Genomic DNA, 15,868 nt, shown 5'->3' on the forward strand with positions numbered 1-15,868 from the left:
GGCTTCAGACCTGGAGAGTGTAATCTAAGTCAGTGAAAGAGCCTGAGGAAAGATCGAGGCTGAAAGAGCATATGAAGAAAAAAAAAATAATAATAATAATGAAGAAAAGAAAAGCTCCAAATGAGAAAAGATGCCTGAGAGGTAGAATGAGAAAGGGAGACTGAGAACCACAAAACAGTCCAGAGGACTTTAGGTCCATCTGAAATCTTCTGTTACATTAAAAACAGGTGGCAGGTACTAATTCAGCACTTGATAACTTTTTGATGTTCTTATTTTAAGACAAGGATTAACAAGGCAAGGACAAAAATCAGGTGAGCACACACTTATGTATTTCTCTGACTTCTTGGGAAGTTTAATATCCAAATGACTAGATCCCATGGTACACAGGAAAAAAAGCAACCTATATTGCAGACCAGTGCCAAATAAAGCACTGGATGATGATATTCTTTAAGCCTCAATAACCAACGGATTTGACTGAAACTGCTGGATAACCATTAACTAATGTATGTATGACTGAAATTTTGTTAAGTCCGAGGCTGAAAAGGTACTAATCAGAAGATCTTACTCATTATCACACCCTCAGTGTCTAAGGAAATAAATGTTCTACAAGTATCTTACATCTTTGCCATTTTTCTTCAAATAAAATGCATATTTTAGATGTATGTAGGTGTGTTTGGTACTGGTGAGTATTCAGGAGCTGATTAAGAAAAACTATGGGGGAAAACTGTCCTCTCATAAAAAGAGATATAGGATGATGTGAGCTTCTACACTCATGTTTGCTCTTTAAAAACTTGGTAAGTATACTTCAACATGCAACTCTTTTCCTATATCCCCCTCCCCACCTTGTAGTCCAAAACCTCATGAATTTAGACTCTCCTTCCAATGCAGATCCTTAAGAACTTCAATTTGACTTCAACTACATTTCACAGATCTGGCTAAGCAATTATATGCATTTATATGCAACTAAATCTGACAAGAATGTACCCTACTGAAGATGTCTCCAAATACATTTTAGAAGATCATCTGGGCAGTTTTCACTTCAATTTACAGACTATCCAGGAACTCAGATCACAAAGCCACCTGGTTACAAAGTTGGTCATTAATCTGTTTTATAATTTAGTCAACAATGCCCTATCACTAGAAATCATTCAAATTACTTTAAACACTCAAACCAGACTAGCATTCTCCTCAATATACTGATGTTCTCTAAAACCACTAAGCACAAAACTCAGTGTAATTTATGTTTCTGTATACTCTTCCAAGGGGCCATATTACTTGACCACAACAGTGTTTTAACTACGGGAATTCAGTGTAGGAACCTTAGGAGTTAAGAGTACACAGAGTCTCCAGTATATCCTGGACCGGTGCTACTTGAGATCTACTGAAGGGAAAGATTACTTTTCTACACAGCCTTAAACTTTCTTGAACCTCACAATTTAAATATAAGTCAAGATTATAAAGTCTCTTCTTAAAACTACAGTGTTACTAGAACTCCAAAAATTCAGGAAAAGAACAAATCACAAGCTTAACAGTCAAAAAAAAAAAGGGGGGGGGCAGGGGGGGAAACCTGGCACTTTTTACAAGGATATACAACTGCCCTAAGATTTTATAATAGGAGTGGCATTTGTGTGTCTTAAAACTATCTTCTAAAGTATAGTATGATACAGAAAAAAAACTAACGAGAGAGGTATGGAATGAATCATAAATGCACCTAACAACAAAGAAAATCAGAATGCTTAGAGACAACCACATCCAGCCATACCGTTGTGGACAGGCTGGTCACCTGACACTACACACACTTCCAGTCATTTGTTCCAAACTTAATGGTGAAAGAGGTGAAATCTGTAACTGAGTAAGAACAGATCAACCTTGTTTTTGCCTGAGTTTGAGAAGTTCTGATGGCATGACTATTCCCCTACATTAGAAACAGCCAGCAGTCCTAAGTACTGCATCCACACATCAGGGATTTTCTTGCAATAAATGTTTGTGTTTTCAACTTATCATAAACTATCAGGAGGAAAAAACATTTTCAACCCCATGATCTGATTAGGGTTTTAGGTAAAGAATCAGGGTCTGCCAAAGAGAACAAGAATCTGTACAAGCCTTAAAGCTTCAAGGATATAGAAGCCCTCTGCATTTCTATCCCACCCTTTTTAACACCAGGTTACTTAGTTTTAGATGACCTATACTACGGTCCAGAAATGTTCACTTTCAACAGGCCTCCTGACCTAACTCACTAATTACTTCTCTCCTATCACCTGCATCATGCATGTTTCCTGTTCAGTTCCAACTAAAAGTCTCATTACTTTGTTGTTCTTTTATTTTTACAGCAATATTAAATATCATGTAAATACCTCTTCCAGCTCTACTTGTAAATCTGTATTAGAGAGGGACAAACAACAACAGACTTGTTGACTACACACCCCCAGGCTTCTTCAGTAATACTTAATAAAGCCCTGAGGTCTGGCAGGTCTAGCCTGGGGAGATGGTGACAGACTGTCCTGACAGTCCTGACTATCAAAGCAAGGACCTAAGGGACAACAGACGTAAGCAAAGTCACTTATTCTTACATCTGTTCATTCCCACTTGGGTCATCAACTCTCACCCCCTTTACAGGCACACTCAGTAACTCAAGAGTGTCAAAGGGAGTTCCACGATAACAGCCCAACAATTACCTGCCTCGCTTGCCTGCCACTGACCAGGCTCTCCGGGCAGTCAGTAATGTAACAGAATTCTTCACACACAAGAACTTCCTCTTTGACTCAGAATAGTAAGAAAACATGTACAATAGTAAGTGTAAAGCAGTAAGGTCTAATCAACGTTGCAAAAGATTCTGTTATTTGTGACACTGATAAGCTCAAACTAGCTTTCTAAAAACATTTTTTAGGATGGGCTAGCTAACATTCAAAAATTGCCCACGTTAAGTTCTTAGCTTACATTCTACTTAAACATTTCTAGAGCACGTAGTTACTATAATAGACAAAACACAGACAATATATCTGGATCTAAACCTAAATGTGAAAATGGGTCCACAGGCACACTCTTAACCATTTTTCCAAAGAAATATGTTTAAACGGCTTTACCATGCAGAGCTATGGCTTCCCGGAAGGGTTGCAAATCAGTCTCTACAGATGAGCTAGTTTCCGTTGAAGTAGCTCGGTTAGGGGACACTACAGTCAGTCTTGGGGGAGCTCTAGAGTTTCGTGGTGGAGGAACTTTCCCACACAGGAAGCTGATCAAATCTTCTCTACGAATAGTTCTTCTGCGTTTTTTAACCCAAGCCAACACATCCTTATTGCGTCGCTGATAGCCAATCTGAATTCCAATATCAAAACTTCGTTGATGAGTATCCACGCTTTCTGTTAGGAAAAAAGAACAAGAAAAAAGATACATGATGATCAGTAGAGCCAGGCTGCATTCTCTTCTAAAAGAAAACCATTTTACAAGTTAACCAGAATGAGAATCATGAAGTATGGGGTAATCCATTAAACTAAACTGTATTTCATCTACATTTGAAGTGTTACACATGGCATTTAATCTCAGTGGTCTAAATTCAGGGTTAACACATCACATAGTCCTAGAGCTTTTGCCTTGTTCTTTAAAAAAAAAAATAAAATTTTTATTTTTTTTAGGTTTATTTAAGTAATCTCTACCCCCAACGTGGGACTCGAACTTACAACCCTGAGGATCAAAAGTTGCATGCTCTTCTGACTGAGCCAGCCAGGTGCCCCCCAAAAATAGTAATTTTAAATAGAAAGCCAAGTTACCATTTTTAAAATGTTATTCCCTTAAAAATCTTGCTAGCCTGTTTAATAATACTAATGATGGGTAAATTATTAAATGTGTATTAGTACTATACTCTGCTTCACCTGAGAAAAAAGGTAGCAAGAAGACCTTGAGGGGCACCTGGCTGGCTCAGTGATAGAGCATGGGGCTGCTGATTTTGGGGTCATGAGTTCGAGCCCGCCACTGGTGTATAGATTGCTCAAATAAAAAAAAGACCTTGAAAGTGGTACTAGGGATCCCCCTATTGCAAAGAGGAAACAGCTACTGAGCACTTAGTAACTCTAGCAAGGTCACAGAATATATACAAGAGCTGAAATTTTGCTCCAGAGTCTGTGGTTCTTACCACTAAGCTCTACTCTCCTGCAGAAACGAGAATTCTCACAATGAATTCTAAGTAGGAGCATCTTATCATTCAACAGATGACTAAATATTACAGATCACTCAGGCTACCTGCATTTACCATGTCATTTTGGGGATGCACTCCTACTGACAGGTTCAGTACCCAGAACTGGGAACACACTGAAGGCAGCAGCAAACATTTTAGAAATCAAGAGGAAGAACTGATTGACTACTCAACACCAAAACCAAACAGCACAGTGGAAACATTCATTTCCCTACATGTACTTTCTTTGTGCTTCCAGTTCCCAACAGTTTCCCATAACTCAAACATTCCCAAAAGACCTTGCCTTAAAAATCTCTCAGACTGGCCTTCCAGTCTCCCTGTAAATAAATACTACCCCTGTATATACAGAACGCACGTTTTCAACAAATGATCCCTGACCTATTAGGAAATTTAAGTCACTACCCTTTATTTTTAGTTGAACTGCTAGGCTCAAAGAAACTCACAAGTATACCTTTAATGACATTAAAGACAACAGTTCCATTTATCCCTGGGTTTTTTGTAAGAGCAAGAATTCTTCTGTAGCACAAAGAATCATTCCTCTATTACTTTTCTGGGCCTTTTTTTTTTTTTTTAAAGATTTTATTTGTTTGAGAGAGAGCATGAGAGAGAGAGAGCATGAGAGGGGTAGGGTCAGAGGGAGAAGCAGACTCCCTGCTGAGCAGGGAGCCCGATGCAGGACTCGATCCTGGGATTCCAGGATCATGACCTGAGCCGAAGGCAGTTGCTTAACCAACTGAGCCACCCAGGCGCCCCTGGGCCATGTTTTTTAATTCCTTATCTAAAACACGTAACTCAGAAGACTCTGAAAGGAAAAGCAATAATAGAGTTGTGCTCCAGAAAGAAACAATAATACAGTATAGAGGATCCCAAGCTGGGGCGCCTGGGTGGCTCAGATGGTTAAGCGTCTACCTTCGGCTCAGGTCATGATCCCAGCATCCCGGGATCGAGTCCCGCATCGGGCTCCCTGCTCCTTGGGAGCCTGCTTCTCCCTCTGCCTCTCTCTCTCTCTCTCTCTCTCATGAATAAATAAAATCTTTAAAAAAAAAAAGGATCCCAAGCTGCATGAATTTGATTAAGCAAGACTGTAAGAGGGCAGCACAAGCCGAACTTTATCACAAGGCCCATTCCTTAGATGATCAGGACTTATTGCTAAAAACTTTTCCAAACAAAAAAATGGAAGATGGGAGCACTCTTAAAAATAGTCAGCGGACGCCTGGGTGGCTCAGTCGTTAAGAGTCTGCCTTCGGTTCAGGTCATGGTCCCAGGGTCCTCGGATCGAGCCCACATCAGGCTCCCTGCTCAGCAGGAAGCCTGCTTCTCCCTCTCCCACTCCCCCTGCTTGTGTTCCCTCTCTCGCTGTGTCTGTCAAATAAATAAATAAAATCTTAAAAAAAAAAAAAAGTCAGCTCCAGGGGCGCCTGGGTGGCTCAGTTGTTAAGCGTCTGCCTTCGGATCAGGTCATGATCTCAGGGTCCCGGAATCAAGTCCCTGCTGAGCAGGGAGCCTGTTTCTCCCTCTCCCACTCCCCCTTGTGTTCCCTCTCTCGCTGTCTCTGTCAAATAAATAAATAAAATCTTAAAAAAAAATAGTCAACTCCATCACAACTTTGAGAAGTGGATTATTCTTATTCTAAAGACATAAAAAGCACCTTTGGAATGAAGTATTTCTCTGTCTGATTACTAAAATAATGGCCAAGTTACAATGTGAACCAATGGCTTCTGATTTCTCATTTCATCATAAACAAAGCAGGCATGAACTCCATTTTAAAGGTAAGTAACACTGGGATGCCTGGGTAGCTCAGTCGGTGAAGCCATCTTCTGCCTTCAGCTCAGGTCATGATTTCAGGGTCCCTGCTCAACAGGGAGTTTGCTTCTCCCTCTCCCCACCCCCAACTTGTGCTCTAAATATATCTTTTTAAGAAAAAGGTAAATAACATTTAAAAGAATAACACAGTACTTTCCAATCTCTTAAAGACTTAGATAAAGCCAGCCTTAGGGGTATATAAACTCAAGATGACCTTGGCAAAGCTGTTACCTAGAAGAGTGATTCTGAAAGAGCTGGAAGCATTCGAAGAGAAATCAAAGCTTCGAGCAAAACCTAAGCCCATCCCATAGCACCACAGAAAGGAGAAATGCAAAATGTGAACCTCAAAGCAACCAGGTTTCTACAAACCTGCCCTAACTGAAAGAACTGTTATACTCAAGCTCATAAGTGGAGAAGTGGGTTCCAAACAGAATGACCAAGGAAAATCTATTTTTTCAAGACCCAAATGGAAGTAGGCCCAGACTGGAAGTAGACAGGGGAAATGTTGGAAGCACAGAAGGACTGTAAGAAACAAGTCCAAAGCAGGCTTGTGCAGTGCAAAGCAGGATGAAGCAGGCATGTAAATGGTACACCTGGCAAACAGACAGCAAAACCTTCTCCCTCAACTAGATACAAAACTCAAGAGAACCAAAGGGAGGGGGCGACCTGAGGTGGTTATTTAAAAAACTGACAACCCAGGGAAGAAAGCTGGCTACGTTGTGGTTTGAGGACACAAGTCCCAAAAATCAGATCTGCAAGGGCCTGAGGCTTTTTTTAAGTAGGCTCCACGCCCTGAGGCTTGAACTCACAACCCTGAAAATCAAGAGTCACACGCTCTACTGAGCCAGCCAGATGCCCCAAGGGAGGGCGTGATGCTTCAATCACAGATTTGAACAAAGTTGGAAAATGCAATATTCCCTGGTTTAGATCAAAGACAGTTATCTGAATGAGTTGTGATGCTCTTTTAAAATTTACGCAACCAAAAAAAAATTTTTTTACGTAACTGACCAAATCTTTTCTCCTCAGAAATTCTGAGCAAGTCTCAACATCAGAACCAAGCAAGAACAAACTAAATTTATCAGGCATTCCAAACACTTTTACAAATTAGAAGGTACAAGAAGAGAAAAGCAGATATGACATTTAAGGTCTTCGGGTACCTGCTTTTGCACCGCCTGGGCATAATTTGGTTTTATACCATTCACAGCACATCCTGAAAGCCAAATCCAATTACCTTACCACCCAGATTAATCCAATTTCAGTTACTTCCCTAAAGAGAAAATCTCATGTTGACACAAAAGCATTTCAAATACAGTCCTTATGTTTAGGACTTTAAACAGTTACTTGACTGAAAATAAAACTCTCCTATCATACCCTGAACTGGAGAGATGTGAATACGTATTGGAGAATCCTAGGCATGACTAGGCTAGATTTTAATGTGACCATAGGCTGATTTACTGTACAGCAGCACAATAAACACACACAAGGATGGCTTTCTGAAGGCTCTCTGCCAAAGACTGCTGTAAATACATCTGAACCTTGACAAATAGACATCCAAATTCTAGAAATGCAGAGCACAAAAACTGTGGGGACAGTTGTACGTCCAAAACTATTTTACTGAAGCCAAAGCCATTGTGGAATAGGGCCATAAGCTAGAAGGTTAGGCAAACCCCAAGGGCATCAAAATGTCAATCTAACCTTTAAGCACAACACATTCATTTCCCTGTTCAAGAAACAAACTGATGCAGCCAAGTCACAGTAGATGTCCCATGTTTCTTACGTTTTTTAAAAAACTGTTTTTATAGAAGCAGCTGAAATGGAATTCCAGATTTTTAGAAGTCTAATCCTCTCACCACTGTCAAGGGACAACAGGCACAGCATCACCTGATTTCTGAGATGGAGACCAAATGCGGAGCTTTCTTACATGATACACAGACAAGATTAAGACAAAGAATCGAAGAACCATTTATAGCTTTTCGATACTCACAAACCTTATGTGAGTTGGCCAGAGCAGACATCCAATTTCTTAAACTAGGAACTGGAACTGAGAGGCTCACAGGGCCTTGCCCAAAGTTAGATAAGTTGAGAGATTCCTCCTAGAATGTAGTTCTTCCCCAGCAAAAGAGAAACCATCCCCCCCATCCTCCTTAGAGGATCTATAAACTCTAAGAGCACATTGCTAGATCAAAGCAACATTTCCAAAGAATACTAATGACTACAAAATAGTTTAACTTAGAAATTCAATCCGCATTAGTCACCCAGTCTGCCACAGGGAAAAAAGTATTAAAAATGTTTCATTAGAAACAAAGATCTGAGGGGCACATGGGTGGCTCAGTCGTTAAGCGTCTGCCTTCGGCTCAGGTCATGATCCCAGGGTCCTGGGATCCGGCCCCGCATCGGGCTCCCTGCTCTGCGGGAAGCCTGCTTCTCCCTCTCCCACTCCCCCTGCTTGTGTTCCCTCTCTCACTGCCTCTCTCCCTGTCAAATAAATAAATAAAATCTTTTAAAAAAAAAAAGAAAAAAGGAACAAAGATCTAAATTGTAGGCAAAGTAAATCCATTTTCCAACTGTTTTGAGAAAACGACTCATGCATTCCCTGACAATGTATTATCCAAAAATAGGCATCAACTTCTAGCTTCTCAGATAATTACTTAATTTTCACCTAGCACACACAGGAAGGACAGGAGCCAGGGAAAAACTGTAGCAACCCCATTTGCCTGGCATCCAATCCTCATCCTCCCTCTCCTAAAGGTACTCCCAAGTTGCTGTTTGGACAGCTCTGGGGTGAGCTTCCTCCACATTTACTCAAAGGGTGGAACATGTGGTTTAGTCCTAATTTAATCCACATAGCCCCAAACGGTAGCTATGACACTGGTTCTGAGTAAGCATGTGACCCAATTCTGGCCAAGAGACTACAGAGCAGGACAGTTTGAGCCACTGAATGAAGTCAATCCTACCCTCAACCTTCGAGTCAGATAGGAGCCAATCCATGTCCACACCACTGAAGCCTGACTTGTAATTTCTGCTTACCTGCAATCAAAACATCCCTTCCCGAAAAGTTATACAGAAGAAAATGTCTTTCACAAAAATTTACAAACAGAATCTACAAATGGTGTTAGGAATGACTGAGGTTACTGCTCCTTATAGCAAAAATTAAAGAATAAAACTTAAGACTTAGGGTTTCTAATTGTAATCCATACTTTGGTGTTTTGAACAAACTCTCAAAGGTCAGTAATAGTTTTTTGCAAAATGGAGAGTCACAAACCAGCTCCAGAAAGTCAAATTTTAAGGAAATGAAATTCTACTACTGGTCTCAAGGTGGAACAGGCTTTCTCTGACCATTTGTTTCTATGTCACTCACTCACCACCGGGCCCATCAATTTTCAGCACATCCTGCTCAGTTTCACTTTACGTACAGTCTAAAATGGCCACACTGAAGTAAGACAGCATGTTATAAAGGGATTTGGTATCAAGAGATCTCAAAAATAAGGACTTAAAGGGCATCATACCATTTTTATCACCTGTCAATTCTATTTTCATTTAGCCCTCTTAGGGAAAGATGAAGGAGGAAAGCGCCACACCACAAAGCTTATTTCAACACAAGAAGAGGATGTGAGGGCGATCTGGCTGCGACATCTGTCACCCCACTGATCGCCAGGGTTGATTCGGCTGATCTGGCTGGCTAGGCGGGTGTCCCCTTCCTCCCTCATCGCTCCACGTGCGTCCCTCCCGAAGCTGCGTGCTTGGTTGAAGAGGACGACCTTCCCCAATAGAGGAGAGAACTGTTCTTCGGTCAAAGGTATACAAGTAGCTGCACTCCCCTGCTAGAACCTCCAAACAAGCTCAACACAAGAAATGCAAAGACAAAAAATAACCTAGAGTTTCTTCCATCTTAAGGACTGCCCATAGCCAGAAACACCTAGAAAACAGAACTTAAAACACCAACAAGGTCAGGGCACCTGGGTGGCTCAGTTGGCTGGGCGACTGCCTTCGGCTCAGGTCATGATCCCGGAGTCCTGGGATCGAGTCCCACATCGGGCTCCCGGCTCAGCGGGGAGCCTGCTTCTCCCTCTGACCCTCTCCCCTCTCATACTGTTTCTCTCTCTCAAATAAATAAATAAAATCTTAAAAAAAAAAAACCAACAAGGTCAGTGCTTTTGCAATACTCACCATATACCTGCATTAAACTCAGATCTTGTCCTCTAAAGTAGGGGTAACTTATCCCCAGTTTCAGTTGAGAGAATGAAAAGAACACCATGGTGCAGCACCTAGCTCCATCATCTGCCTCCAGGACCACACAGCTAAGTAATGACAGGCCAAAACCAGAATTGAGACCATCTAGCAGTAGACACCATTCTAACAATGCTGGCCTTCTTCAAACACTGCTAGAGTACAGATGTTCCCTGGGCACATGCTGCTCAGGGAGAGAACCAGGAACATCTTTCACACAAACAATATCAAGAGAAAGCTCTCAACATATGTGACACTACTCAGCATGCAACAAAGGTCTCAAATGCAGTTTTTAAAAGTGGAGGCAGGGGAGCCTGGCTGGCTCAGATGGTAAAGCATGTGACTCTTGATCTCAGGGTCGTGAGTTCAAGCCCCCACGATGGATGTAGAGCTTACTTAAAAAAAAAAAATTTTTTTTGAATTAAAAATACTTTTTAAAGACTAAGTAATTAATTAAAAGTGGAGGCAAAGAAATGGAACTTAGCATAAAATAAAAGTCAAAGAAGAAAAAAACATTAAAAACCTGAGAAAAAGGTAAGTGCTGAGAAGTGACCCTATGGGGTATGATCAAGCACTGGGTCAAGGACACTGCTGAAGAGCTAAGGTATCAGCACCCACCTCAGGCTGACCACTGGGGCTCCTAAGATAGCCTTGTCCCAAAGGACAACCACCAGTCCAACCTCTCTTCTGAGCAAGAACCCCAAACAGAAGGAATTTAGCATTAAACAAGGAGAATAATTTCCTAATAAGCAGTCAGGAGACAGAGATAACAATTGGCACCCAGGAAAATGCAAGGAGGGGGCTTTAAAAAGCAAACCACTAGGTGTGGCCAATTATTTCCCAGGTAAGCATGAACCCAGGCTAAATTAAAACAACCTCAGTAACTTTTCACTCCCCTCTTCAGTCGCAGATATCAAAAAATCTACTAGGCCAGGAAGAGAACATAAATGAAACCTAAACAAACATCACCCTCTTTAGATTTACCAAATCAAGGTAGAAACAAGAACCAACAACCAAGATTTTCTCCTCCCCTTTCCAAAAGAGAATACCAAACTTTGGCCCTACAACAGAGAGTAGAAGGAACCACACACTTCATTTTGCTGAATTCTGTCCACAGTGAGGGAACAACTCACTCTCCTCTAAATCCTTCCAGCCAAACCAAATAACTGAGTGTTCAACTTTTAAAAGCCCATAAGCAATCAAAAGGGGCCATCAGCTAGGCTTTTACCTCCATTCTGAACTTCCCCTGTGTTCCTTTTAGGAGTTATCAAGAACCTCTCCCCAGTCTGCAAAATGAGCCGTTTTTAGCTTGCCAGATAAGCATGTAATCAGACAAAATAGAGAAGCACTGCCCACTTAAAGAGAGCCCTCCAAATTTACAAGCCCTCCCCCTTGTAAATTACATGTAAATATTTAATCAGAGCTATGAACAATGACTTAGATTTACCACTACTTAAGGCTGCAGGCACTGGTGACACTACCTTGCTTACTGTACTGGTTCTATTTAAGGTATCTAATTATTCCTACAGCTGTAGTCCTGTTCTCCAAAGACTTCACCCTGAAAAAGAGCAACGTGAGTGTATCTGCAGAGCATTATCTCCTCTCCTTCAATCAGATAATCTGAGTACCTTGCTACACTACCAAATTCCACAAACGACAACTTACCTTTCCTACCAGGTAAAAAAGGATGCATTTACTTTTACAAAAATAGGATGTAAAATAAAACCAGTTCTAACAATCTAACACATTTGCAATAACAAGAACATGTGATTTTCATTTTTTTAAAAATGTCTCTCATTAAATCTTCTGAACAAAGAAAACTAATAAATTATAAAAAGCAATTTCAAATCAAGCAATCCAGTTTGGGATTTCAGAGTTCAGCTTCTGAATTCATCTTCTTATGTGAAACACTACACAAAAGTGTCAGCTTTAGTCCTAAAAAGACACATTGTAACAGTACACAACAGAACCAAAAATTAAACAGAGTATCTAAAAAATGTTCCTACTTTTGTATGGCCTCAGCAAAGAGAGGCATACAAAAGCCACCAAAAATGGTGCCATCCCCCACTTCAAGCAAAAATCAATTGCAACAAACAAATGGACAGACTGTAGCACCCCACAGACAACAGAATGCTACTCAAGAAAAAAAAAAAGGTTGGGGTGGGGGAGAGGGCCAAAATGGACACTGAGCTGCTTATTAACACCAGCAGCATGAACTCCTTGGATCCATCTCAGAAACATGGGAAGGGGATGAAGCCAGGCCCAAAAAACTGTGCCATAGGCTGTATGTATTCAAGACCTTATGGAAACAGGAAACCATATATATATATGGCAATTACATCAGTGGTGCCAGGGGCTTGGGCTGGAGGTAGATGCTCTATGTCTTCACAGTACGTTTGTCAAATTCAAGCTATGATTCTTAAAAAGGTAATTATGCAGTATCCAAATTATACTCCAAGAAATGAGTTTTTAAAACTTTTTTTTTTATATTTTATTTGTCAGAGAAAGCACAAGCAGGGGAAGCAGCAGGCAGAGGGAGAAGGGGGCTCCCCGCTGAGCAAGAAGCCAGCTGTGGAACTGGGATCATGACCTGAGCCAAGGGCAGATGCTTATCTGACTGAGCCACCCAGGGCCCCCAAAACAAGTTTTAAGCATTATTCAAAATTGGATGAAGCCAAGAGCCAATCCAGACAATGCTGAAGACCCTCAAGCACTGATGATGTTAGAGTAATTTACTCAAGAGTCAAAATTTAAGAAACTCAGCTACATAAAATCAAAGTTGACCACTGGGGCACCATCTGTGTTTCCCCATTCTACCAGGCGTAGATTGAGTTCCTCCTTCCCTAAAATCAACATTCTATTCACCAGTTTCACTTTATGTTTTCAAACTACTATCCCAAAAAACTGCAAATTCCACCCAAGACATCTCACAATAAATTATTTCTCCTATAGAATGCTACCATCGTTTGCACATTCTTACGCAAAAGAATCTGAGAAGTCGCTCCACAGCCTGTTTTAACCTGTTCTGATCATTTTGAAATGCACAAAGTCCATTACTGTTATGCGCAGCCTCTCCAAGTTTGAAAGCATTTAATTACATTTTTACTAAGATTAACAGTCAAATTCACATCCTTTCTCCATAGAAACCTTGCCCCAAAGAAGTATCAAATCCAAATTTCCAAAACTTCAAAATCATTAAGACACAAAATCGAAAGCCATGGTTACTGAGCACAATGAACAAGAACATTCACTGACATAACTTCATGTCAAGGGGAGGGGAGAGGATTAGCTCCAGAAAGACGCTACCATCTATCAATGCAAACTCTGATCACACATTTCCTGCTAACACTATACACTCGGATACGCCGTAGTTTTGAAAGCAAGTATTTGAAGTTGCTAGGAAAGAGAAGTATGTTAATGTGCACGGTTTATTCCAATCAGCTAGTTTTCAACGGACTTAAATGCCACGAAAATAACCTTGGTCTAAACCGCCTAACTCAAAGACTCTTCTGGGAGGTGTTCACCTCTCTGTGGCACCAGAAACCCCCTTCTTCCCTGGGTGCCCTCTCCAGTGAGAAGAAACACGCCTCACTCGTCTCCCAGCTCAGGGCTTCTCAACCTCCGCACTACTGGCATTTGGGGCGGGGAAGCCTGCCTTGTGCAAGGCCGGATTTTCAGCAGCCCCCTCTTCGGGATGACATTCAAAACTGCCCCCAGTGTCAAACGTGCCCGGGGGGAGGTCGGGGTCAAACGCCCCGACCGAGATGCAGGATCTAGCTAGACCACCCCGGGAGTTCTCAACCAACGAAGTTTCCGGGGCACTTGGTGGCTGGACTCCGCAGCAGCAAAGGCTCCGGCAGTCTGAATCCGGAAAAGGGCGTCTAATACGCTCGCGGCGCAAGGCTCAAACCCTGACGCAGGCTGCCCTTCCTCTTAGCCGACAATGCAGCAAGGTTATCTTTACCTTTGTAGAGATTGGTGACGGCGGTGGCTGCGTTTTGGAAGGGGACCCAGAGAGAAAGTCCTGGTTGCTGACACACTCGGTCTGAAAAAGCGGGGAGGGAGGGGAAAAAAAAAAAAAAAAACACAAAAGACACAGAAAGAGAGACAGAGACAGAAAGATATGTTATTTGGGCGTCAATCACTCCGGAACGGCCATATTAGGTTTCGCCATTTTGTTCCAGGGCTTCAGGATCCCACTCTCAAGTGCGAGGACTGCAGAAAGGGGGTCGCGACGGGGGCCAGGGCGAGCCACGAGGCCCAGAGGCGCAGCCCCAGGACCGACCGCGGCCGATGGAAGCGCCCCCTCCCAGTCTCCGCCCCGAGGCCCGCTCCGGGCACAATGGGCCGGCCTCGCCGCCTCACTTCGCCATTTTGTGACCGGGGGCCCCTCCCCTGTCCTCCCGGCCCGGGGGCGCCGGCAGCCGGGCCCCAGCAGCGGGCGGGCCCCCGAGAGCGGCCCCAAACGGGGGCGCCCCCAGCGCCAGCCCCCCCGCTCGGCCGCGGCTGCCCGCCGGGCCCGCCCCCCGCGCCGCCATCTTGTGGGGAGGGGGCGGCGGGGCGGCTGTGGCGCGGAGGCCCGGCCCGACCCGGCCCGGCGGGCGGGTGGGCGGACGGCCGCCCTCGGGGCTCCCCGCCGACCCGCAGACCCCGAGGCGGCGTCGGCAGCGGGGCGGCGACAGCGGCAAGATGGCGGCGGCGGGCCTCACCTTTGTAGAGCTGAGCCACGGCGGTGGCCGAGTTCTGGAAGAGGTGCCACAGCTTCTGCTGCTTGTGCTCGGGCTGCGCGGCGGCCGCCGCTTCCTCCTGCAGCTCGGGGGACAGCTGCTCGTCCTGCTCGGCCTCAGCCAGGCACTGCCGCTCCCACTTGGAGAACCAGTGTTCCGGCCCGTGCTCCTGGATCTCGGCCTCGCCCTCCTCCTTCCGCTCCTCCATCCTCCGCGGCCTCCCGCGGCCTCGCCGCCGCCGCCGCCGCGTCCTCCTCAGGCGGGGCCCCCGCGGGAGCGTCGTCGTCGAGCGGCCCGGCGGCGGGGCCCAGCGGCCGGCGGCAGCTCCTCGCGGCGGCCCAGGCCTCCTGCACCCCGACGGCCTGCGAGACCCGCCCCGCGGCCCCGCGCTGTCCGGGACGACCCCCGCCCCGGGCCTCCCCACCCCCGGGCCCCGCCGAAGGTCGCCGCGGCCTGGACGACCGCCGCCGCCCCTCGCCTCTTCGGCCCGAGCCCGTCTATCGCCTGCCCATGGCGCCGCGGCCCCCCTAGGGCCGCCGCCGCTGACCGCCGAACCCTCCGCGCAACACGGCCTGCACCGCCGAGCCCACCCCGAACACTGAAGAACGTCGTCGTCGCTACCACCGTCGACGCCTCTGCGGCTGCTGGTCCCCGCCCTCCCCCGCCCACATGCTGACTGGTGAAGCACCGCCCACTCGGCCTCGGTTCCCCTGCCCGGTTGGGGCGCGCCCGCTCCGAGCGCCCTCATTGGTCCGATCCGACCGGTTTCTCGTGCCGGCCTCTGGACGCAGCACCATGATTGGCTCACCGTCCTGTCTGCCTGACGTAACCAATGGGCGGGGGAAGGGAGCGTGTGTCAGGAAGGATGGAAGAGGAGGAAAAGGAGGGGGAGGAGCTGACAGTGGTTGCGTCCAAACCAACG

General features: G+C 44.8%; 1 protein-coding gene across 2 annotated transcripts in view; it reads right to left on the reverse strand.

The window, feature by feature from the left end:
* Positions 1–15,596, reverse strand: part of HAPSTR1 (HUWE1 associated protein modifying stress responses) — a 55,604-nt gene extending 40,008 nt beyond the window's left edge. The window contains exons 1-3 of one of the 2 annotated variants that reach the window (XM_073899528.1): positions 14,929–15,596; positions 14,184–14,264; positions 3,084–3,359 (exon numbers count right to left, since the gene is read on the reverse strand). In XM_073899528.1, coding sequence (XP_073755629.1) covers positions 3,084–3,359; positions 14,184–14,264; positions 14,929–15,154 — 583 coding nt within the window. In that variant the 5' untranslated portion in view covers positions 15,155–15,596. The remainder of the gene's footprint in view (positions 1–3,083; positions 3,360–14,183; positions 14,265–14,928) is intronic. The other variant, XM_025860221.2, reaches the window with a different exon arrangement.
* Between the last annotated feature and the right edge of the window lie 272 nt (positions 15,597–15,868).

The sequence above is a fragment of the Callorhinus ursinus genome, unplaced genomic scaffold (genome assembly GCF_003265705.2).
Source record: "Callorhinus ursinus isolate GAN/ISIS: 27379988/994484 unplaced genomic scaffold, GSC_fseal_2.0 scaffold13, whole genome shotgun sequence".
Taxonomy (NCBI): domain Eukaryota; kingdom Metazoa; phylum Chordata; class Mammalia; order Carnivora; family Otariidae; genus Callorhinus; species Callorhinus ursinus.